At 36.9% G+C, this 23475-nt stretch overlaps 8 protein-coding genes across 8 annotated transcripts; 4 read left to right on the plus strand and 4 right to left on the minus strand.

Annotated features, from left to right (window-relative positions):
* Nucleotides 1-1048: 1048 nt before the first annotated feature.
* RO3G_01122 (uncharacterized protein) lies at nucleotides 1049-3237 on the plus strand (the record flags this gene model as incomplete). The annotated part of the gene is made up of 10 exons (XM_067655713.1): nucleotides 1049-1207; nucleotides 1264-1333; nucleotides 1398-1655; nucleotides 1715-1800; nucleotides 1866-1930; nucleotides 1987-2152; nucleotides 2221-2281; nucleotides 2340-2488; nucleotides 2549-2636; nucleotides 2699-3237. 10 exons carry the CDS (start codon nucleotides 1049-1051, stop codon nucleotides 3235-3237), a joined length of 1641 nt encoding a protein of 546 aa, XP_067511814.1.
* A 2250-nt stretch (nucleotides 3238-5487) lies between these two features.
* RO3G_01123 (uncharacterized protein) lies at nucleotides 5488-5955 on the plus strand (the record flags this gene model as incomplete). The annotated part of the gene is made up of 1 exon (XM_067655714.1): nucleotides 5488-5955. One exon carries the CDS (start codon nucleotides 5488-5490, stop codon nucleotides 5953-5955), a length of 468 nt encoding a protein of 155 aa, XP_067511815.1.
* A 2305-nt stretch (nucleotides 5956-8260) lies between these two features.
* On the minus strand, nucleotides 8261-8648 carry RO3G_01124 (uncharacterized protein; the record flags this gene model as incomplete). Its single annotated transcript, XM_067655715.1, has 3 exons — nucleotides 8261-8292; nucleotides 8386-8517; nucleotides 8585-8648. The coding sequence occupies 3 exons, from the start codon at nucleotides 8646-8648 to the stop codon at nucleotides 8261-8263; spliced, it is 228 nt and encodes a 75-aa protein (XP_067511816.1).
* A 2407-nt stretch (nucleotides 8649-11055) lies between these two features.
* On the plus strand, nucleotides 11056-11939 carry RO3G_01125 (uncharacterized protein; the record flags this gene model as incomplete). The annotated part of the gene is made up of 5 exons (XM_067655716.1): nucleotides 11056-11080; nucleotides 11149-11272; nucleotides 11330-11617; nucleotides 11769-11799; nucleotides 11853-11939. 5 exons carry the CDS (start codon nucleotides 11056-11058, stop codon nucleotides 11937-11939), a joined length of 555 nt encoding a protein of 184 aa, XP_067511817.1.
* Nucleotides 11940-12418: 479 nt separating this feature from the next.
* On the minus strand, nucleotides 12419-14189 carry RO3G_01126 (T-complex protein 1 subunit delta; the record flags this gene model as incomplete). Its single annotated transcript, XM_067655717.1, has 4 exons — nucleotides 12419-13771; nucleotides 13830-13919; nucleotides 13977-14029; nucleotides 14087-14189. 4 exons carry the CDS (start codon nucleotides 14187-14189, stop codon nucleotides 12419-12421), a joined length of 1599 nt encoding a protein of 532 aa, XP_067511818.1.
* A 2235-nt stretch (nucleotides 14190-16424) lies between these two features.
* On the plus strand, nucleotides 16425-18167 carry RO3G_01127 (uncharacterized protein; the record flags this gene model as incomplete). Its single annotated transcript, XM_067655718.1, has 4 exons — nucleotides 16425-16521; nucleotides 16592-16658; nucleotides 16711-16991; nucleotides 17044-18167. 4 exons carry the CDS (start codon nucleotides 16425-16427, stop codon nucleotides 18165-18167), a joined length of 1569 nt encoding a protein of 522 aa, XP_067511819.1.
* A 385-nt stretch (nucleotides 18168-18552) lies between these two features.
* RO3G_01128 (uncharacterized protein) lies at nucleotides 18553-20435 on the minus strand (the record flags this gene model as incomplete). The annotated part of the gene is made up of 3 exons (XM_067655719.1): nucleotides 18553-18611; nucleotides 18706-20105; nucleotides 20161-20435. 3 exons carry the CDS (start codon nucleotides 20433-20435, stop codon nucleotides 18553-18555), a joined length of 1734 nt encoding a protein of 577 aa, XP_067511820.1.
* A 566-nt stretch (nucleotides 20436-21001) lies between these two features.
* On the minus strand, nucleotides 21002-22840 carry RO3G_01129 (uncharacterized protein; the record flags this gene model as incomplete). The annotated part of the gene is made up of 3 exons (XM_067655720.1): nucleotides 21002-21539; nucleotides 21604-21963; nucleotides 22071-22840. 3 exons carry the CDS (start codon nucleotides 22838-22840, stop codon nucleotides 21002-21004), a joined length of 1668 nt encoding a protein of 555 aa, XP_067511821.1.
* Nucleotides 22841-23475: the final 635 nt, after the last annotated feature.

The following is a 23475-nucleotide window of genomic DNA, read 5'->3' on the forward strand; positions in this document are numbered from 1 at the left end:
TATCTAAAATATCTATTCTTTAAAAAGAGATCCCTTCTTTTTTCTTGTAATTTTCTCTTGATCTGCTTGCACTACTTTACCAAAGTTTAATCTTCATTCAAGATTGTATAAAAAAGGAGTTGTAAAATAATGTCTGATCCAAGATGGGAAATAGTGATGTTACACAATGTTACACGGAAAGCTTTGAACAATGCGAATAATATTTTTTGGAAATGATGGATCGTTACAAATAAGGATTGCCAAATTATTCGTCTAAAGTGACGATTTAATCTCTAAAAGCATATTAATATGTTCAATTGAATCAATTCATATATTTTAACTTGATTTGCTTTATTATTCTTTATACGTTCATCAACGTATGCTTTGAAGCATATACTTATCTCAGAAAGTTTAGGCTTCTTTTTAAAGCTCAGATATTTGTTTTATACAAATGTACTACGCTATGGAACTTTGTCAGTGAATAAATAGGGAAAGTGGCATGATGGAAAGATCTGGGTATTATAGAACTCCTCAATACTTGATATTCTATTCACTATTATTGGTTACCGGTGTTAGAATCACTATGAATATTTTATATTTTTTTGGTAATAAGAAAAATGATCCGACGAAGCAATCTTCAGGGAAAGGATGAAACACAAGTCATATGATGCATAATCGCATTCATTTCCTTTTTAAGAAGCATAACCTTGATAGAGTTCATGATTTATTGACACCGGATATGAATATTCATATCCGCTCTATTGTGGGAAATCATACAATTGAAAGGTCAAACATCTAGTTCATATTAAATTTTAGTGGATTATGTATATACTCTTGGTTCATTAAATTCATTTTAACATTCATAATATTTCTTATCGTCCATCAAAAAGATAAACTTTTTATCAAAGCAGATAAAATACGGAACTTGAATAATAATAAAATAGGAAAATCCATGTTTGTGTGTGTGAAATTTTTACATGAAATGAACCTTATTCAAATCATATAAATACAAATCATTCATTTCTTTCATGTACGTTTATTTCTTTGTTATTTTAATTTATTCTTATTAATGAATACTGAAAAAACACAAAATGATGGCTCTTCTGCGGCTTCTTATAAAGAGAAGGCAAGAATTGAACATTATCATCAAGAAGACAAAATATCTGTAGGCTCTTTGGAGAGCCAAAATCCAAAATTGAAAAGAACGCTCAAGGCTCGTCATTTGGCTGTACGTTATATAAAGCATTTTTTTTAAAAAAAAAAGACTAAAATAAAACACACTAGATGATCTCCATTGGTGGTGTTATCGGTCAAGGATTGTTTCTTTCATCTGGAGCAAACTTGAATGCAGCTGGTAAAGAAATCAAACAGATAAAAAGCGCGATTAGTCTTAATTTCATTTATCAATTTTCATATAGGTCCTGCGGGTGCACTGATTGCCTATGGTATCATTGGTTTTATTGTTTATTGGGTCACATTTTCTCTTGGTGAGATGGCTACATATATTCCCGTCTCTGGTTCTTTTACCGTCTTCTGTCGCAGATTTGTTGATACTTCCTTTGGTGCCACGATTGGTTACAATTATTGGGCATGCTGGGCTATTATTGTCGCGAGTGAACTTACTGCTATTCCCCTTATTATGGAATTTTGGACAGATAAAGTTCCATCTTGGGCATGTAGGTTACAATATCAATGTACTCATAAGTTATCATTACTGAATCCCATCTCTATTCAGGGTCCGGTATCTGGTTGGTTATTATCTTTGTTTTAAACGTTTTTGGTGCTCGTAGTTATGCTGAAGCTGAATATATCTTTAGTATTGTATGTATATACCATCAACGACTACGAAAAGAAGATACGAGTAAACTCTAACATATAATAATTAGATTAAAATTTTAGCTGTCCTCGTCTTTATTATCGTTGGCTGTATTACTTCTGGTGGTTTAGTTGGGTAAATAATTATAAGTCGCGATTAGACCAATAGATATTAATAACCATTTCATTCAGAAATACATCCCCTCATGAAGTATACGGATTCAAATACTGGAAAGATCCTGGAGCTTTTTCTAATGGTGCACTTGGTGTTGTAAATGCATTTGTATTAGCCTCATTTAGTATGCAAGGTACTGAAATTGTTGGTATCACAGCTGGTGAATGTGAAAACCCTGCCAAGGTAATAATACCTCCTTACATTAGCTTTGCGATCATGGCTTGTATTCTAAACACAATTTATTACATTAGCAAGTACCTCGTGCCATCAAAAATGTTTTCTGGCGTATCCTTATCTTTTACTTGGGATCAGGTATGTCCTGAAGGATGTAATTAGAATATTGATGACTGACTTGACTTTTTAAAAACAGTGTTTGTTATGGGCATGCTCATCAGATACGATGACCCACGCAACCTTAGTGACACAGACAGTGTTACTGTCTCTCCTTTTACTATTGTTTTTGAATTAGCTGGCCTCAATAGCGTAGCACACGTCATGAACTCTGTTATTTTAATTACTGTAAGCATTTCATTTTTTTTTTTTTTTCATTCATACGCTTTTAACACATTTTTCTTTTAGGTTCTTTCTTGTGCAAACAGTGGAATGTATGTTAGTTCTCGTATGCTTTGCGCATTGGCCAATGAAGGAATTGCTCACAAAAAGTTGGGTAATGTACCAAATGAACACAAATCTGAGATTCGTAAATTAAATCTTGTTTCATTCTTGTAGCACATATTTCCAGTCGTGGTGTTCCCATCTATTCCCTTACTTGCACAGCCCTTGTTTGCCTTGTGACTTTTGCGACATCCTTTATTCCAGGAAAAGCTCTCTTCCTTGTGCTTACTTCCTTATCTGGTGTAGCCGGTTTCGTGACCTGGGGTGGTATCTGCTTTGCTCACTATCGATTTCGTAAGGCAATGAAGGTACAAAACCGTTCGCTTGATAGTTTACCTATTCGAACACCTTTCCATCCATTTGGTGACATCTTTGGTATGATTGCCTGCACCGTGATTGCTTTGATGGCCGGTTATTCTTATTTTGTTCCTCCCAGTGCGATAGGTTTGATTGGTAATTATGGTGGTCTCATTGTGTGTGCTATTGGCTATACGATCACAAAGATTTGGACACGTTCAAAGATGGTCCCATTGGACTTGATTGATCTTGATACTGGCCGCGCTGATGATATATTTACAGAAGAAGACAGAAACGAAATCACTGGACCATGGTACACTCGAATTGGAAAGCGTATTGTTAACATTCTTACTTAAAAGCTATGCTTGGTGCATTTTAAATAATTTATATAATACAAAAGAAAATTTCTCACATATTGATATCTATTAAATGCCTTTAATTAAAAGTATATGTGTTACTCAAACTTAATCTTCTTGTGTAATAAACTAAATTCATCAATCGGGTGCTACAAAATACGATATTAAAGTGTTATCACTTTGGTTTTTTAATGGCAACACCATAAAGCATGGTTTATTAACTTACTATGATATATAAGTTCTTATTATCTATATATTTTGTCGACAGCCACTATACAATGACATAGTATCAACGCAACATTTGCTACATTAGAGTACTTTTATCCAAAATATTTGCGTTTAGACAAAATCAAAGTATAGACACTGAATTTTGAAGATACAACGTAAATACATATATTTAAAATGACATTCAAAAACATTATATCGAGTATTTTTATTCAATGCAAAGACTTATTTTTTAATAAGTTTACTACTGTCTTATTAATCAAAAGATGGAATAGTCAACAAGTACATTAGACAAGCTAATCGTTGAGTATATTTGTATTTATATTCGGTGAAGAAGGAACGAATAGCTTAAGTTCTTGTCTGGCATTGATCTAATTAATTTATGTGGCTGTAAAATGTGGCTATGCTGAATAGAAACATAATATACTTCGTATGAAAAAAAAAAAAAAAAAGATACAGCTCTGGTTTTGTAGTAGCATTTATGTATTATCTCTTTTCATCTTATTTGAGGTGATATTTAGATACAATGACATATTTATGGACTTACTATAGAATAGTGTTTACCCTTTTAATTGGGTTCATAGATAGATATCTAACTTTATAATCTGCAATCTCTAATCACAAACGTTATACATTCTCCTACTATGCTTTCTGTTTGATTGTCTGATTTTGTATTTAAGGATATAGTTTTTGGTTTTATTGGTGATGTTCGTTGAACATACGCTTTTCTTTTAAAACTTATTTCTAATAGTATAACTATGATTCTGAAAGTTACTTTTGTCCGTAGTTAATAACGTGATATTATGCTAAATGAAAGCAGGGAGGGGTTTTAAAATATCTAAAATAGTATTAATGTTTTTGGTCATGAATGAAAAATAAAACTGAAGATATCTTATTGCAGTGAAAAAATAATCTTTTTGTTGGCATAAGTTATATTACCTGATAGCATTCAGTTTTATACATGGACATTCTGTATAATCTATAGTTATTATTATCTAGCTACTATTAAGCCACATTAATAAGTTATCATGGTAATCATTGGTTATTGAAAGTATATCACAAAGATTTTTTTTTGACAAAAGACCAGAAGAGCCAAGTTTAGAGTTGAAAAGACAAAGTACTTAGACCATCAGTTTTAGAGAACAGTTATTATTTGACGAAGAAAGAATAAGATTTTAGCAAAAAAAATTAAACAATTTTTTTCACGTTCTTGATGAGTCATTCTCTTTTTTTAATTTTCTACGAAGTTTTAAAAAACTTGTTTATCCATAAAGGGACAAAATCACTCTAAACTAACGAGTAAACAAATGCAAAAAATCATTTAACCACAATTATTATTCTTTCCTAATACAGAATCCCCTCATCTAAATTTTAAAATAATAACACTTTTAGTTCTCAATGAACTTTATATTTTAATGACCAAAGTGGTTACTTGATTCCTTTTTTTATTTGTACAACCGTTTTCTGCATAAATTTGTATGGGATTTAAAGACCTCCTGCTTCTTTTTTCTATTAAATCCATACGTATGATAACAAAAACATGTCTTTTTCTACATTCAATTCGTACATCGTATAATGAGATGTTTTTGCTTTGCTTTGCTTTCCTATAAAAACAAATGCTATTTTTAGTTTACTTAATTAAAAAATAGGAGGTAAGTCTATTCCGAATTTTGTGTGTAACAATTATCTAAGAAAATATTTTCATATACCCTTTACTGTTCAGGAAACAAACAAAATACAGTCGTTCCGCTGCCAGTATGAATTTTTCGTAAAACAAATGTGCGGGTATTAGAACAAAAGTTAGGGATCTGCAGAGAAAAAATCTATTACATAAACCCAAACTTAAAGCTCCTGCCCAGAATAAACGAACTCTACAATTTTTTGTTTTTCCTTACCGGCACCTATATAGATACTGGCTATGCTATACTGAGCATCACAAAAAATGATAACAAATTCTCTCCCCTTTCTCACCATCTTCTTTGGTACCAGTCAGAAGATGAAGGCTTTTATACTGTGTGGAGTGATATGCCCACCTACTGTCGCTACTGTCATGCTGAAGGACATGCCGTCCCTGATTGTCCCAAAAAGCGTTCATCCCGTGTGTGTTGGAATTGTCGTGCTAGTGGCCATATTGCTGCTGAATGCTCAAAAAGCAAGAATAAGCCATTTCAAAAGGTCAGGAAAACTCCTACTGCTCCACAGGACAGAATAGATCAAGATGAGGTCCAGTCGAGCCAAGTTTCTAGTGGCATAACTATGTCTAGCACTTCTCCCCAACCTCTCACTTCGAATATTATGAAACGTAAACGTTCTATTCAGAACGAATCTGGTGATGATCCAAGAATTCATTCCTCCACTTTGCTAATAACTGAGGAGGACTCTATCTTAGTATCCACTCAGGAGGTTTTGAAAGTTTTCTTCACAGCAACTGCTGAACCACAAGATGATATTCAAATGGAGATACCGACAATCCGCATGTGGCTACAGACATAGTTATTGTGAAACAAGCCACCAAAAACATTTCTCAGTCTCAACATCAGGCTGCCATGGATAGCCACCTTAAGGACGCCCTTACTGGATATAACTTTCGTCATGACTCTTTAGATAATCTGGGATCGCCAATACAAGCATACATCTCTAGTGATCAGCAGCACGGCACCACAGTGTTCAACGCTGATGGTGCTCCAACTCAGTCTAAGCAATAATGAATGATAGATCGAAAGAACTATTATTCAACATTTCTTCATTGAACTGTAACAGTTTGGTGTGTTTTATAATGGTGAAAGTAATAAAGAAAAAAGCAGAAACAAAGATCAAGAAACAGTTTGAATACTTTTTGAGACTGATCTTTATTTCAGTTTAAGTTAAAGTAAAAATTATTCTAATTTAAGGCAGGTGTTTACATCTTGTTGAGTGAGTAGCTTGATATCTTCTATTGTGATCGTTCTTCTAATCTTCAGTTACTTTAGCAAGTGTTATCTATAATTATGATTATGAAAATTTTTCATTTGTTCTTTTGTATGTCTGTCATAGATTATCTTTTATTCTGGGAATTCCTCACTGAATTGAATAACGTTATTTTACGCGTTATTTCAATTATGTGAAAGATTAGCAATATTCCTGACATTGAATTGGATTTTGTTGTTTTAGTTGATACTTCTTCTTATCAAAGAACTCTCATGAATACAATACATATTCTAAAAGAATATGTTTAATTGGAATTGACTGTATGATCTTACTTAAATAAACTTATATTTTACTTTATTTTAATTATGATCTTGTATTAAGACTCACATTTATTAATGTCAACTACAATCAGTTACTGTTCTACAACATAGTCATACCTAAGTTTTTCTTATATTTTATAAAAAAAAATACAAGCCCAAAAAAATCGCTTAAAAGAACAGAGAACGTAAGAATAAATATGTAACTTGGCATAAAACAATTGTTCATAGTTTAATAAAAATACAGTTAAAACCAATCAAACCAAAAATAAAAACTGTAAATTAATACACGGAGAAGTACTAATTAATAAAGAAGCCAATCAGCAGAGAATATCTAGCGCTTAAAATCCTAGGTTAAATTGTTCCAAAATTCATTGTGTATTGTAACTATTTTTAATTGAAATACAAAAATAAGGAAAAGGCCTTTCTAGGTAGTAAGAAAAATAGTGTTTATTGATAGAAAGCAAGGGAATATTAATATTGGTTTTGAATGGTACTGCGCTAGAGGTCATTTGTTGAAATAGTAAGAATAGAACTGCGATTAATATCACATGCTATTTTAGCTAAAGAGGGTTTCCATGGTAACAAGTCCTACATGTGATGTGCAGCATGACTTATAAACACTCAACAAGAATGTAGACTGCTTTTTGAAAAATTTCTCCTTAAAAAAACTATAAAAACTTACATTTTTGTGAAATTTACCTTTTTCTTCTTTTTTTTTTTTTTTTTATCTCTACCTTCGGGTATCTCATCACCTTGGGTACGTGCCTTCGGGTACCGCTATTCCGAGGTGCCATGCCTTCGAGCATGTATCTCTACCTTCGGGTATCTCTACCTTCGGGTATCTGCCTTCGGGCACTTTTTTTTATTAAACCAAATGAAAACGAAAAAAAGGGGAACATGTAACCGTCTACATGATATTTTGCAAGAAAAAGAATCTGTCAATAACTTTGATGGCTATGTCGTATTGCTGAAAAGATCTATAGCTTTGCATATCGATGATCAACTACGTTGGTCGAATAATATTTGATTTATAATAAACACCAAATTGTATTCTTTTCAGCTATATAAACGCTTTTATACACTAAAGAATTGAAGTTGATAAGTTTTTGTAATAAAGAAAGAGCATACCTACAGATAATTAAATTATAAAAACATATGTTAGAACATAACAGAAGTCGATAACTAATTACTATCTACCTAATACATTATTATTCATTTATAGTAATGGTCAATAGTGAAGATCATTACAATCTATTGTTCATGTTTACCTTTTAGAATGAATCTAATAATGATTATCTTATTCATAAAGAAGAAGAATATATTTCACTTAACAAAAATTTAAATCTTTATCTTTTATTTAATGTCTGTTATCATCAGACACTATTCTATAACATACTACACCTGAAAGAAAAGTCAGATAAGACATTAGAACAAAGATATATAAAAAGTCAAAGTCAAATAAAAGAAAATAATACATACATTGGTTGGAACCTTTAATTATTTTTTAAGTATTTTTTTTTAAATTTTTATCTCTTCGTCTATACACTCTATTACACGCTTTGTATCGCTACTCAATCTTGCAAAGGAGCAACCAAAAGAACAACTAAAAAAGCAGCAGAAAAAGCGGGCAAAGGGGCGACATACGAAGAGGCGAGACAAAAGAGTATAGTCATTTGGATATATATGATGACTATACCGTCAATGTGTTGTGATGGCCGCATAGTGAAATCCACGCTGTCCAGTGGGAGTCGTTTACCAGCGTGGAAGTGGTAAAAGACTGATGCGCTTTCAGCTGTCTTAAAATGGAGATGTGCAATACTAAGAAGAACTAATGATAAAGTTAGTAATTTTTTTTTAAAAAAAAAAAGAAGGATACATAGAACATTGTGCCTTACACACCTCCAGCAGCTCTTTCAACTTTAAAGACATCAACATTTGTTCGATTGCTTCATTCGTCATATAGCAAAGGGCATCACTTTGGAGGCGCATTTGCCTTTCAGACTTGTTGCAAGCGCTGTAGTCCATAAAAAAAAAACCTTTTGTAGTCATTTTCCCTTAAAAATATATAAAGTCAGGAAATATACAAATATCATAAGAGGCCTTTACAACTTTTGGTGACTCTTTAAGTTTTTTTTAGAACTATAGCTGTTTGACTATGAGGTTCACTGTATAGCTTAGATAGGATATATTCCTTTTCTTCAAACTATGGGAATAAAAAGAGCTATTCTTACTTTCACACCAGTTTCATGCTTACACTGTGAGTGGATCGGGTATAATCACAAGACAATAATATTTACCCTTACGTCCTCTTAACATCACTGTATCTAGTATCTATATCCTTTTCATAAGAATTCTATTTAATCCTCTTTCCAAGATACTTTAATTAAATTATAACGGTGGGCCTAGGCTGAATAAATTCTAATATGAATATCTATTTCTGGCTACACAGGTAGACTGTTAATATCTATTTTTTTTTCTTTTTATATATCATTGTATCAAGATCTATATAAAACAAGTTGCAAAGAGTTAAAGAGATGGAGTTTATTTATGACAGAATGACAGTGAGAAGAATACAAAAGATCTTGTAAAGCATTCACTACTCTGCTTTTGTCTTTTGAATATGAATCATGTTTAAAGTATGTTGGGATACGACGACTTCTCCCAATTGTGACCGTTGTTTCTGAGACTCTTTGCTAACTCTCTTTGATGGAAAATAAAAAAAAAAAAAAGGAAAACTTATATGATTTTTATTGTCATCTGACCAGCCTTCCTCCCCTCATCTAGTTTTCAAGTTACGCCAAGATATTCATAATCATATCATCAAGCCTCATATATTGAATCAAAATAAACCATTGGGTGAAGTGGATGATTCAGCGTTCATCGATGCCTTCTGTTCGCAGTCTCAATGGATCAATTACAAACCTAAACCATTTCGGTTGTCTCTAATACAGCGATCTCTACCATCATCGGCAATGTCACCAATACCAACTTGAAAATGGTCACTTTTTTGGAAATGCATGTTTCGCCTGAAAGCCGGTCTTTATGGTATCGTCTATTCCATCATAAGCTCTTTAGTCAGTCGCTTCTCCCAAAATTCGATAACGGTTTGACCTCTTCACAATGTAGATGTTGCTCTGCTAATAGCGTCGAAAAAAATAAAAAAAAACTAAGCAGTGAAATGGACCGGTCCAAAAAAGCGTAAAGAAAAATAAAAAATTAAGCATATGGTTCTTTCGGACAAAATATCTAACCAGTCGGTCAACGCAGCCACGTAGCGACCACAGGCACCAGAGTCTCCTACCAAATTGAAAAATATGCCCTGGTCCCAAGTAGCGACCAGGAAGCGAACATCCCTTATGAATGCTATCTTCGAATACGACATTCACAACGGTCAACAAGACAAAGTTATTCACTCTAAAGTGTGGTGAGCAGAACGTTCTCCAGGTAGTGTCCTCCTGGATATGACCGATAGATCTGAATCATCTGTGCAGCTTATGGCCTTAATTGCAAAACAATTTCCATCACGAATCGCAGTCGCAACTACCAAAGAAGGCAGTCGAAAGATTGCTGAAGTCAAATTTGATCCCTTAGATCCTGCCATTGACCACATTCTTAAAGACGGCATTATTTTTGAAAATGATGCAGTTAGGCTTTTATCTTGTCGAGCCTTAGATCCAGTTGTCATTTTAAATTTTGCTCTGCTAATACTGAAGACTTACAACACCTCTTCGTGCGCTGTCCTACGAAATGGAGAGCATAGATAGATACTTTCACTTTCTTTAGTCCACACCTCACTTTCACTCAAGACGATATATGCTCAATCCTCTGGTCTTTTCAGCAGTTTCCTTTTGTTGACAACATTAATCTCTGGACTCTCAGCTGCTGTGTGCTTTCCATTATCTGGCGTGCCTATTGGAAATTTGTTATTGATGGCTTTTCTTTTATTGATAAACAGTTGATCACTCGTGCTATGTCGCAGTTTATCACCCTCAAAAGGGGCAAACTCGGCCTTGACTAGCATGTTCAATCGCTTACACTATTCCTTTTGGTTCACACCGCTCTCAGACGCGTGGCTCCTATTTTATTTTATAAATGAAAATGAACTATTTATAAAAAACGGCTTTTCAACAATAATGACTAGGAAACATTGTGCGGTAGATTTGGCAAATGTTTTGAAGAAGGACTTGCAATGAGTGGCAAGCTAGAGAAAAAAATCTCTAAGATTGAAAAGGTTTGTGCTACTAAAGCCAAAATTAACCCATTGATTTTAATAACAGTCTATTATAGAGCGCAAGGCAGGAGTTGCAGAAGGGTCGGTTCTACAGCTATTCATGCGAAACCAAGTCAAGAAGCCAAGTTGAATCAGATGTCTTCAGCATCTACGCCCAGTAGTAAGTTATATTATACTTGAACACCAAAATTTCATCAATTCTTACTCTTTTTAATTTATTTAGCTTAGAGCTTATGGGGTTCCATAACTATGTGTTTCATAAAGATGTTGCCATCACTGAAAATGATGTTGTAAAGATCTGGGCGCCTATTTTAGAGAGGCTGTTTAGAAGAACAGACCTAAGAACAAAATGGTACGTAATAATATATCTATTTGACGCTGAGCCTATCTGCTATAACAAGCTATTTAGGGGCGAAATTGTTGGCGACTCAGTCAATATAACAGATAGCGCAGGCTTTAAAGTTGATTTAAGAGCCCTAAAGGATTATTTGTTGCGAATAAAGAAGGAAGCTGACAAAGCTAATTGTGAGGTTGCAAAATTCGATCCTAGCCTTATCAAAATCACTAGTGATAGAACAAAGCTACTGATCGAACCCAAAGCAGTCCTTGACAAGCTTGTAGGAGAAAATCCTGAAAAAGCCAATGATATCACAATCCCTGGCTTGCAAATAATAGGTACTACATCAGTTTTTACAAAGTAAAATACCTTCTTCTCTAAATTGTAGTAATTTTTTAGGAAACAAAGCAATTTTGTATTCTCTGAGGTTGGCAGCGAATGGCTTGTATGTGGATATAAAGGAGGGAACAGCAGTCATTCCAAATCATGTTTCGCATATCAAGGACTTTAGGGAAACAGTCTTGTTGCTTTATAAGTTCAAGGTAAGCATAAAAGAGGCATGTTATATAATCAAATGTTCTAATGAATATAAAAGAATGCGACAATAAAAGTTGAAACTTTCGGCTTGATAGGCGGTAATGACAGCAGTAGTAAGCCTGCTTCCTGGGTACAAGGAACCTGAATTCTTCCAAATGCTGACAAGAAGACAAGATTACCCAGTCTTCCCAACATATTGTATTTCTCAGATTTACATGATAGTAACTAAATACATTGTCTTTTTTATCTTCTTCGTGTATATATGTATCCCAGTTATTACATAAATAAATCTCAGTTAATATCTTGTTAATGACTCGTAAAAGAAATACAACAGAAGGCCATAGTGATTTTGAAGTTTCTTCAAGTTATAAACAAAAATTCCTCACTTTGACACTTTATACACCGTGAAGAATCATCCATAAGTTGAAGTAATTTTCCTATTATGTACGATGAGGTTTTATAGAAATTAAAGAAAACATTTGATGCACGAGCAGTGGTAGTAGCCAAAATCAACGCGCGTGCAAATTGCTTCGTTATACCGTATTATATAGCATTAAATAAGGTATCGTTTAATTAATCTAATAATGTACTATATTATAGGTGTATGTATTTTATTTTATAATATTATCGACTTTGCACTAAATCGTCTATTTTCATGATCATTTTTACAGTTTCAGCTGATAATTCAAAAGCACTTGAAGTAACTAATAGCGGTTGAACAACGTTCTCATCCAGAATATTAGAAATAGTGCCTTTTTTTACATTGATACCAGCCGTTATTTCTCCAAGGGCATGCTTGTTTCTGAGTTCGGTAACAATAGCAATCGGGTTCAAACCAGCATTTTCTGCCAAGGTCGTTGGGATGACTTCAAGCGCTTCAGCAAAAGCTTGGAAGCAGTACTGCTCCATGCCAACCAACAGCTTGGCATACTTTGTCAATCTTTGTGATACTTCAATTTCAGGTGCACCACCTCCGGCAATCAAATACTTTTTCTTGACCAAACATCGCACGACACACAAAGCATCATGAAGTGAGCGGTGAGATTCTTCTAGGACAAGTGAATTGGCACCACGGCAGACGATGGAGACTGTCTTGCCTGCATGTTTCATACCTGTTGCCTTTACAATGCGAGCACCTGCATTTTCTGATTCTTCAATTAAATCTGCATAACCCAATTTGTCCTCTGTAAATGATTCGATGTCTGCCACTGGTTTACATCCAAGTGATTTGGCAATAAATTCAATTTCATCGCGTTCAATGTCCTTGACCACCATGATTTTCAATTTAGCCAAAAAGTGAAGAGCCAAGTCATTGACAGCATCACGCAGTATGGATTTTTGAATCAAGAGCACATTACATCCTGACTTTTTGATCTTTTTACACATGTTTAAGAGGTACTGACGCTCTTCCTTTAATATTTTATCCATCTGTCTATAGTCATTGACGACAATTTGATTTTCCATGTCTGGCTTGGGAGGTGATAATTGGAATTGGACAAGACCAATCTTAGCCTTTTCCATACGGCTGGGACCACCTGCTGAGCGAACAGTAGTTTGGTTCAAGACGAGGCCATCGACCAATTCAGTATCATCAATCGTACCGCCCACCTTCTTCACCACTCGGATATCTTTCAAGTTCACATTGTTGGCAATAGCTGGGTCAATCACACGAGTCACGGCATCGACAGCAATGGGTGCAAGTAAAGTCGAATATTGAGACACAATCTTTGAACTCAATGAGGTGGAAGCTGCTCTCAACAACGACTCACGGTCAGACAGGTCAACGGGTGTGGCCATCTCTGTCAAAAACTCAACTGACTTGGCTGCCGCACGTTGAAAGGATTCGGCAATGATTGTGGGATGAATACCTTTGTTGAGCATCTTTTCGGCTGCTGTTAATAAAGAACTACACAAGACCACAACAGATGTTGTTCCATCTCCTGCTTCGACATCTTGAGCCGCAGACAGATCCACAAGCTGTAGGCAAGAAAAAATGAGTTAAAATATAGAGTTTACGTTTTGTTTTGAAGCTAACCATTTTTGCAGAAGGATGAAGAACTGCCATGTGCTTCAAGATAGTGGCACCATCATTGGTAATCACCACTTCACCTTTGCCAGTTTGAATCTATTCCCAAAACAAGAAATGAGATATCCTCTGTATATGTAATTCCTCAACCATTACCATCTTATCCATGCCTCTGGGACCTAATGATGTACGAATCGCATCTCCAACAGCTAGAATAAATAAATACATTAGAGACACGTCAACATGATGATAGATTACCAATTTACCTTTAGCAGCTGTAATGTTTGATATGCGAACCTCCATGGGTTTATCTTTATCTTGAAACTTTCCTCCTTGAGAAGCTGCTGTTGGTTTTGCTACTTGTGCCATTTTTATTTTAATTTTTTCAGGGAAAAAAAAAGTATCCTTCTATGGAAAATAGACTGGGCCTTTTTTTGTAAATGCTATTTTTATTTAGATGCCGCACCTTTGGCTAATACACTATTTTTATGAACTATTGTTAAATTGAGTTGAAATAATAGAATAAAAATTGGCAAGAAAATAGACCCAAATGGAAAGCAAAGAAAATACCCACATAGATATAATATAAGCTATAAGTTAGATACGTCTTCGTTTGAGTTGTTTAGTGTATTTACAGGAGCGTTGAAAATAATAATAAAGAAAAATTCAAGTCTAGTAAGTTTCTCCAAGCCCAAAAAGCATAAAGCAAGTCCCATGGTGTAAGATCGCTAAAGGCCCACTTTGGTCACAATGAGTTCCTCAACTTAACTCCTTAACTACATACAAATTCAAATAAGCTCGCTATGCTGTTCTTCGAGACAATCTCTTAAAGCGATTCAAAGGCCAATCTGCTAAGGCCCTGTCTCAATGCCACCATGGAATTGGTACTGATCTCATCCTTTGATTTCTCATGACTCAACTGGAACGTGATCGATATTTACGCTGGAGATTAGGCTGGTTACCTGGTGGAAAGCCAAAGCCATGCCTTTATCACCCAAATCATCTATTCACGAAATGACAGGCTATCTGCTGCTTGTACATGCCTAAGAAACATCTTATGTCTCTCCAGAAAACTATCGCTTAGACAGTTTGACGGTCCGTTATTTGTACATTACTATATGGACTCAATTATCTGGCCCATGAAGAAATCCCAACTACTCCTCTAGAACCTGTTATTTAACACTTAAAATGGTTACCCCAAAATTAATTTCAAGTACTCCAAGTATTTCCATTACTTCTTCCCTTCTTCTACAGTTTTACCTTTATATTCAAAAGATTTCTTAGTTTCCCTTTTACCTTATTGATCCGGCGCGGACAATTTAATGTATTTTAGACACCATGTATCCCTTTTAGTTTTTTAATTATTTATAAATCGTATATGGACAAGAAAGAGACATGTAAAAGTAGACGAGATTAGGTGCCCAGTTAGGTCTCTGTAATTCATTGTGGAGCAAACAAAGCGAGTTTTGAAAAATTCAGAGTGGTTGAAAGGTAATAAAAAGATCTTATAAGCTTTTGTACGTTGCTTGAGTTGGTATTGAAGTTGTTCAAAGCTGAAAACCTTCAAGTTTGTTTATCTTCTCCATTAATGAGTCAGAGTGAAGATAAAGGCAGAGGTTCCATACTGTACAATTTACACAGAGTATTTGGAGCAGACACTCTTAATTTTATTGGTCATTTTGGAGATTGGATAGCAAACTCTTGAAGCCATTAGCCCACAATAATGTCTCTATGCTTTTTAGCAATTTTAAATTAATACAGACACTTAGCTCCCGTGGACATGAGCAAGATGCGACCATCACAGTGTAGCAACCAAGAAATAACGATGTAAATTTACTACAGTTATTAAGCAAAGTTCATTGGCTGGGAAATTAGGGGGTGGTTACTATATAATCTTAATTGTCAGTTTGTAATATAGTTCTACCGTACTCTTTAATGGATAAAGGTCTCCTCCTTCTATTAGATCATATGGCAGCCGTACTGCGAAGTTGAGTCTTTATTCATGCATTATCAGCCAGCACGCCCGCAATTTGTGAACATTTCTCAAATTCTGTGTTACCTACTTTATGTGACTATTTCAAACCAGTGCCAAGGAAATAGCCTGTTTTTTTTTTCTTTTTTATAATTAATGAGGAATGCCGTCTACCGCCTTATCTACAGCCGAAGACAAAAATAAAGTAAGGCGTGCTTTACCAACCGCTGTAAGTAATTGGTGATATAAAACATTATCTCTTTATATTTGTCTCACAGGAATTGTAGAAAATTTATGCGGCTACAGTAGCTCGTCTCTATGTTGCTTATCCTAATCCTCATAAATGGGCTTATTCAAACATCTGGGGAGCAGTGACATTTTTGAAAGATAAAAAGAACCGATCGTATTATATTCGAATAATTGACCTTATAGTAAGCATTTATATACCCTGCGTATTTCAAAAGACTAACGTTTATTGATTCAAGAATCACAAAGGGGTTATATGGGAGCAAGAACTTTATGATGGATTTGAATTCGTTAAACAGACCCCCTTTTTTTACTCTTTTGCTTTAGATGTAAGCCTAAATGGATATCTTATAAAAGATTTATCACTCATAACCTTTTAGGAATATATGGCAGGTTTATCCTTTGCAGATGTGCAAGATGCTGATCAGTTTTATACAAAGATAAGTACAAGAGAAGCTCATTCATCACATAAGAAGAAGAAAGGTAATAAAAAGAGAAGCATGATGATTACGATATTCAGTTATGGTTCACGCGCTTTAATATATTACATTAGAAACAAGTGGTAAAAAACCAAAAGGGAAATTAGATAAATCCCAGATTGGTTTGCCGTCTGAGTTCAGGTAAAGTAAATTAGAATGTGTATAGCTGTCTAAAATACTGATGAAAAATAAGGCATTTGGGACATATTGGTTATACTCCTGAGAAAGGATTTAGTGTGCAAAACTCAGGTCCAGAATGGAACGGTTTATTTGATCAATTAAAAGATTTGGGGTTTACAGCAGAAGATATTAATGAAAATGAAGATTTTATTAAAGACTTTGTGACTCAAAGAGGCGGTTTGCCTCCCCCACCACCACCTCGACCCTCCAGTCAAAACAATTCACCATCTATAAAATCAAGAACTGTTCCAGCTCCACCTGCATCTAGAAGGCCTCCTCCTCCTCCCGTTGGTGGTAAAAAGAAAAGAAGAAAGAAATATCTATGATTAACGTTTTTTTTTTTAAGGACGTCGCCCACCACCTCCACCACCACCATCTCGCCGTCCAGCACCACCACCACCGCCAAGTCGACCTGCTTTTTCGACAAGAACAATTGTGCCACGATCATCCATCCCAGTACCACCGCCCCCTATACCAAGAAAGGCACAAGAGGAAAGACCCACACCACCACCACCTCCACCTCCTCCAGTTCGCAGAGAAGTATATCGTGATTCATCTGTTCACTCGGTACCTGAGCAACCTATGCCTCCAAGGCCTCCAGTGACAATGAAATCAAACAATCCTTACAAGATGATGTCTGAGACATATGTCACCACACCCACCGAGACACCTTCCTTTCCATTCCCGACATATCACCCAGAAGAGGAGAGAAGGTATGAGGAAAGTCAGTACAGTACAGCTGATGATGATACGTTTTATGATGCCCCAGAGGAAGTGCCAGCAGAACAACCAAGGGCTCCACCTCCTCTACCTCCCACACCAATACGTCAGACACCAGCAGCTCCAAACAAAAGAGTACCACCTCCACCTATGCAAAGATCATCTGTATCATCTTCAGATGATGAACCGATGAGGTTTGACATGCCATTAGCTCCTGTGCCGAGCTCTAGTATACCAGCTCCTCCTCCCCCTCCCCCTGTTTTTGGTTCAAGCCTTTCTCCTGCTACGAACGATATGTCATCTACATTTGATCCTAGTGCTCCTCCTCCTCCACCACCACCACCAGTCACTCATTCAGCTGTACCAGCCTTCCCTCCCGCTGTCTCTAGCTCACCCGTGCCACCACCACCACCACCACCACCTCCACCAGCCACGCATTCACCCGTGCCACCTCCACCTCCAGCTCCATCCATGCCTTCAACACCTGCATCAGCAGGCGAACCACGTAATGCGCTACTGGAATCCATCCGCTCTGCCGGAGGTATTCAATCTCTTCGCAGCACACCTTCAGAGGCGAAAAGAGATCGAAGTGTTCCCCTGACAACCTCGTCCTCTTCCACCACAGTCACAAACGCAGATCCAGGTGCTGATTTGGCGACTAGTTTGATTGCTGCTCTGAATGATCGTAAGAAGGCGATTCAATCCGACGATGATTCGGACAGTGACGATGGAAGTGAATGGGATGATTAAAAATGTGATTTTTATGTTTATTAAATAATATAAATAAAATACAAGTTGTGCATAAATACAGATCAACGGTCAGACAGAGTCCTTAAGGCTGCCTTGACCGCTTCATCGAGATTCCAGTGGAAAAATGGATATTTATCACGAGGGACGCCGATAGAATGCGCTTGGGTATGTTCGCTTTCGATGTCTGAGAAGGTCATCTTGGCATCCTCATGCACCTCATGCACCGGACCCTCCTTTGAGACAGGCACCACCGGCAAGACCTCCTTGGGCACCGGCTCCGACGACACAGGCTGGTCACCCAGCCCGGCCGCGATCAAGGCCGTACGGATCGAGAGATGAGTCAGGTTGGCAAAGTGGAACTCGACATGATGACCTGCGTACCGGTTCAGTGCGTTTTGGGTGTCGACAATGGCCTGAAGGCCACTTGAATCCAATCGATTGACACTAGCGAAATCGAGAATGAGAGCATGCAAGAGAGGCAGTTGGGCACGAGCGGCATCACGCGTCGGGTTCGAGTCATCGTTCCAGGCACGCTCACCTTTCGAAAGCAAGGGCGCATTGCGGCGGGTCTGCTGCTTGCAGTAAGCAATGATCTTTTCAGAGATGTAGGAGGAGTTGGGGTACGTAAACGATTCATCCACACGGCACATGAGGATGCCTTCAGGAAGACCTTCGACACGGTCACCGAGCGATGGGTGGTCTTGAGCGACATAGAGGTAGTGTGGATCGCTCTTGTCGTGCGATGGGGTGGATAGCAAGATGCGGCCCAAGCTCCAGAAGCGTGGACGGGCAATACGGAAGAGGAGGACGACAAAAGAAAGAGCGACGGCGACATAGATACCATACTCGACGGTCGTAAAGAACGTGATGATCACACCGGCCACAAAGACCAAGAGCTCCCACAGGGACACCTTGGCAAGACGCTTGATGTAGTCCGGACCAGAGACAAGATCAGAGACAGCGTGGATGACAACAGCTGAAAGGGTCGCATTCGGAATATAATAAAAGGCAGGTGTGAGTGCATAGAGTGCGAGGACAACGACCAAGGCAGAAAAGATACCGGCCAAAGGGGTCTTGACGCCCGATCTGGCCTTGATGGCCGTACGAGAGAAGGAACCGGTGGATGGATAGGCACCAAAGAAGGAAGCCCAAATGTTGGTGAATCCGATGGCAATGATCTCTTGATTGGGATCGATTGTGTAATCATTAATACGACCAAATGATTTGGCAATAGCCACATGTTCCAAGATCAAGATGATCACACCAGATGGAAGCGAGCCCGCGACAGCAGAGATCATGTCTGTGGTAATGTTGGGAACACCCATCGCCTGAAAACCAGCAGGTACGGTGCCCAAGATACTGATAGGGCTTTTACTTTTGCCAATGTTAATCAAAAAGGCAATTAAAGTAGCAAAGATGACAAGGATACCATTTCGCATGATACTAAAATAGAAAAAGTGGCTTGAATAGCTCGGATAGCGTTTACCAAGATATTGACAGCCATAACGAATACCATAGAGCCAGACAAGACCACTTAGACCAAAGGCAACATCCAGCTTTGTTTTGGGTAGGTTCTTGAAGAAGTTGCCAAAGATAAGATAACTCGAATCTTGTGTGTTGATGCTGCTGAGACCAAACAGTTTTGGCCACTGGCCGATCGAGATCGTGATGGCAGATCCAGTCATGAAACCAGCAATAGCAGGAGCAGGAATGAAATCCACCAGGATGCCAAGACGAACAAGACCGATGAACATGGCAATCGCACCTGTCATTAAAGACATGACAACTGCGATCTCAGGACCAGTGATGTTTGGGTTTTCACTCGTGATCTTTGTGATCGTTTGGCCGACAAGAAGGGACATGACGGCTGTAGGACCAATACTGATATCTTTGGAGGTGGCAAATAAACAATAAACACAGAGACCCACAAAGGCAGTGCTAGAATCAAGTCAGTCTCTCTCTCTCTCTTTCTCTTGTACAGTGCAACACTTACTATAGACCATATTGAGCAGGCAGTTGAGCAATTTTGGCGTAACCCATACTTTGAGGTACAACCACCACACCTACAGTAACACCCGCAATGATATCCCGAAGTAACCACTGCAAGTTATATCGATGAATCCAAGTGGCAATAGGGAATAAGCTGATGATGTATTCTTTTATGTTGTGAGGTAATTGACGAAAGAAATCTTGTGTTTGTTTTTTGTATGAATCTGGCTCATAATCAATAATGATTTCCCCAGTAGATTGTGGATGAGGAGTAGTCATGTTTAAAAAGTGAAAGAGAAAAAGATGAATGGGAACGAAGTTTATATTACGAATTTGAGCACCAAAATGAAGACTTTCTGGCGTTATGGTATTGCGCCATCCTGTCGTTTAATTACATCTTCCTAAAAGGGTACACTGACTTTTAACTTGTATCAGACAACTTACTTGTCTCTTTTTTTGAAAGGTGTAGTGAAAACATAAAGAGGATATGGATACAGTGCATATAAAGTGTATTTATGGTTGAATCATGGTCTATTCATAGTAAGCAATGATAGATAACACTTAAATCAGTGTTTAAAGATGAATGAACCAATGATGTGATATGGTGCAATTTTTTAGAATTATTTCATTTTAAGGTTGGTTCCACTTTCGTTTTCTTTTTGATCTTACAAGCAAATTCATTTACAGTTAAAGAAACTAGGTTAGGCCAGTGAAAAAAAATTTTAGTCAATTTAAAATTGAATTGGGACACGGTTGCCAAAAAAAAAAAACTTGTCCAACTTACACTGTACGGAAGTATGAGAGAGTCATATCAATCACACGGAAAGCTGGCCACTGGGATCTAACTAACGCACAAAGGCATCAAGGCGCTGATTTTTGTTTTTTGCAGCAAATAAAAATATATCCAGTATGTTATGAGCAGCCATGATATCACGATTCCATATGATATTGCAATTGTTTTGCTTACACTTCAATACCGTATGTACTCTTCGCTTTGATTTGGCGGTTACAACATTGTCTACGTTTCTAGTCTTGCATTTGTTGCAGATTTGGCTTGTTAAGTATTCATCCACCATGCAAATATCAAGCTGCTTTCCACAATATTTTTTCAAAGCCTTCTTAATCATCCGTACAGGAGCAGATTTATTTCCACGGAGGCTGGAACCAAACATACCATCACCAAAAGCAATGATGGTTTTCTTGGATCTTTTTTCGTGATCAATGAGAGCAGAAGGATAGTATCTATTCTCTTTCTTGGTAGATGTTCTTACGCCTGTAGTTGCTTTTTCATCGTATTTGGCACTACCGTGAATGAAGCGCTTACAGATCTCATGAACACCTTTTTGTTTTCTCATGTAGCATTTGAACTTCAGCTTTGACGACCTACACAGATTTTTGCATGTTGCTCAAGTAAACAAGTAAAAAAAAAAATCATGTTTTTATTTACCAAGATTTTTCATTGTAGTAACTTGTAATATCGTCATATAAACTTAGTCTTTCTTTGCAAGCTTTTAAAAATTCTGCCATATCGGATGTCTTCAACGAGCTTAAATTAGAAACTTTCAAAAACTGAGCCTTGTGTTGTTCTTGATGCTTTTTTCGTATAGAATTCGCATCATTATAGCCACACAGATGATAGTACTCGTCCAAGCTTGTAGTCCTTTGTCTTCCGGATGTATCGACGGCAGTTACAAGTGTGGCAATACCAGGATCTACTCCCCAAATTTCACAGCCATTTTCAATATCTTCGAGGAAGTCCTCAGGCTGTTTTCCCAGTAGAGTGTCTATTTGTTTTTTCTTTCTCACTCTAGAAAAAAGGAAAGAAATCGAATACCCATCGGTATATATAACGTTTCTATGTATAACTTGATTAAATTAAGGCTCTTATTTTTCAATTCAACTAAGCTAACTTACTGAAATTGTTTTTTCCCCTCTGAAAGGCTTTTTCGAGTTCGAAATCCCATTTTGGAAAAGTTAAAAAGCCTATAGTGGAAGTCCGAGAGAGCCGATTTATCTTTAACACCTTTTGGGATATTTTCAATACCAGATTGCTTCAACAGTCGCCAGAAAGCTTGGGCATCTATTTGTATCGACTTCATCGCAAATGAGTATACAGGTAAGATGGAAAAAAAGCGATAGCCTCGCCGATCTGTGTATTTAGCAGGCGTGAATGTTCCATCTTCAATTCTAGACTGGATACTTGTAATAAATTTCAAAAGAGCAGGTAAATGGGGCTCAAGCTTCCCTAATTTTTTCCCAAGCACTAGTGGTATTTTTGAATTAATGCTTTGCAGTACTTGTTCCTGTAAAGACTTGAAGCTTCGTCTATTGAGTATTGAAGTAAACGTGAGCTCTTTTAACTTCCTATAAATGTAGGACTTGGAGGCAAAGGTGGCTGGTTTTTCTTCCATAATATTCACCTTCTCATTTATCTTTTGCTGAAGATAGAAAAGCCACTTGAAGAATTCATGAGGTTTGGAGTACAGGTCTTCCGCATCGCAGTTCATTGTCTGATATCGACTCCATAATGCATTCATCTTCTCTATGGTTTCTTCTAAACATTGATTTCTTTCTAAAGATGAGGGCCATATTGATTGCTGTTTCTGCTTTAATGTATAAACATAGTGAGAGAGTGCTTTTCTTTGGGCTACTGATAATCCTTTGCAATAGAAGGGAGAAGACATATTTGAAAAAGCTTCCAGAAAAAAGCGGGTTGTTCTCCTTTCATGGTTTTCACATACATGGTTGCGTATGAGTACATCGTATTGTTTACACATAATAGACAGAACAGACGAATATCCAATACCCTTGAGGGATTGCAGTATTGTTTCATTGACTTGGCATTCGTTGCAAAATTCAACAAAGTAATCTTGACAGTATTTAGGGACTTTTTTTCCATTGCCAGTTACAACAGTGAAAATAGAATAGACAAGGGTATGATCAATAATTGGCACTTGTTCCCCCTTGCTTAAAAGCTTCAAAAAAACATAGTTCATAAATAGTGAGCCTACGTGGATCGCTTTGGTTGTGTAGGCCACTACTGAAGCAATCTTTTCATAAACCCTTGTGTCCGTACATATATTTTTTAAGGAGGATTTGATTGCAAAAGTTTCCTTTTTCTCATCAGGATTGTGAGATGGCTCCTTTTGCTTCTTTTTTGGGCAAAGGTTGGATGATGATCTTGAGTGAGTATGCAATCCGCAAGAAGGGCATGTCTTTTCTGTATTGCTTTTTGTTTTCATTCTAAAGTCCTGCAAAGCAAGTTGTTTATCTATTTTCTTCTGTATCTTTTTGGAGGTAGGAGGAAGAGCACTAGGAG

The sequence above is a fragment of the Rhizopus delemar genome, genomic scaffold, assembly GCF_000149305.1.
Source record: "Rhizopus delemar RA 99-880 supercont3.1 genomic scaffold, whole genome shotgun sequence".
In the NCBI taxonomy this organism is placed as follows: domain Eukaryota; kingdom Fungi; phylum Mucoromycota; class Mucoromycetes; order Mucorales; family Rhizopodaceae; genus Rhizopus; species Rhizopus delemar.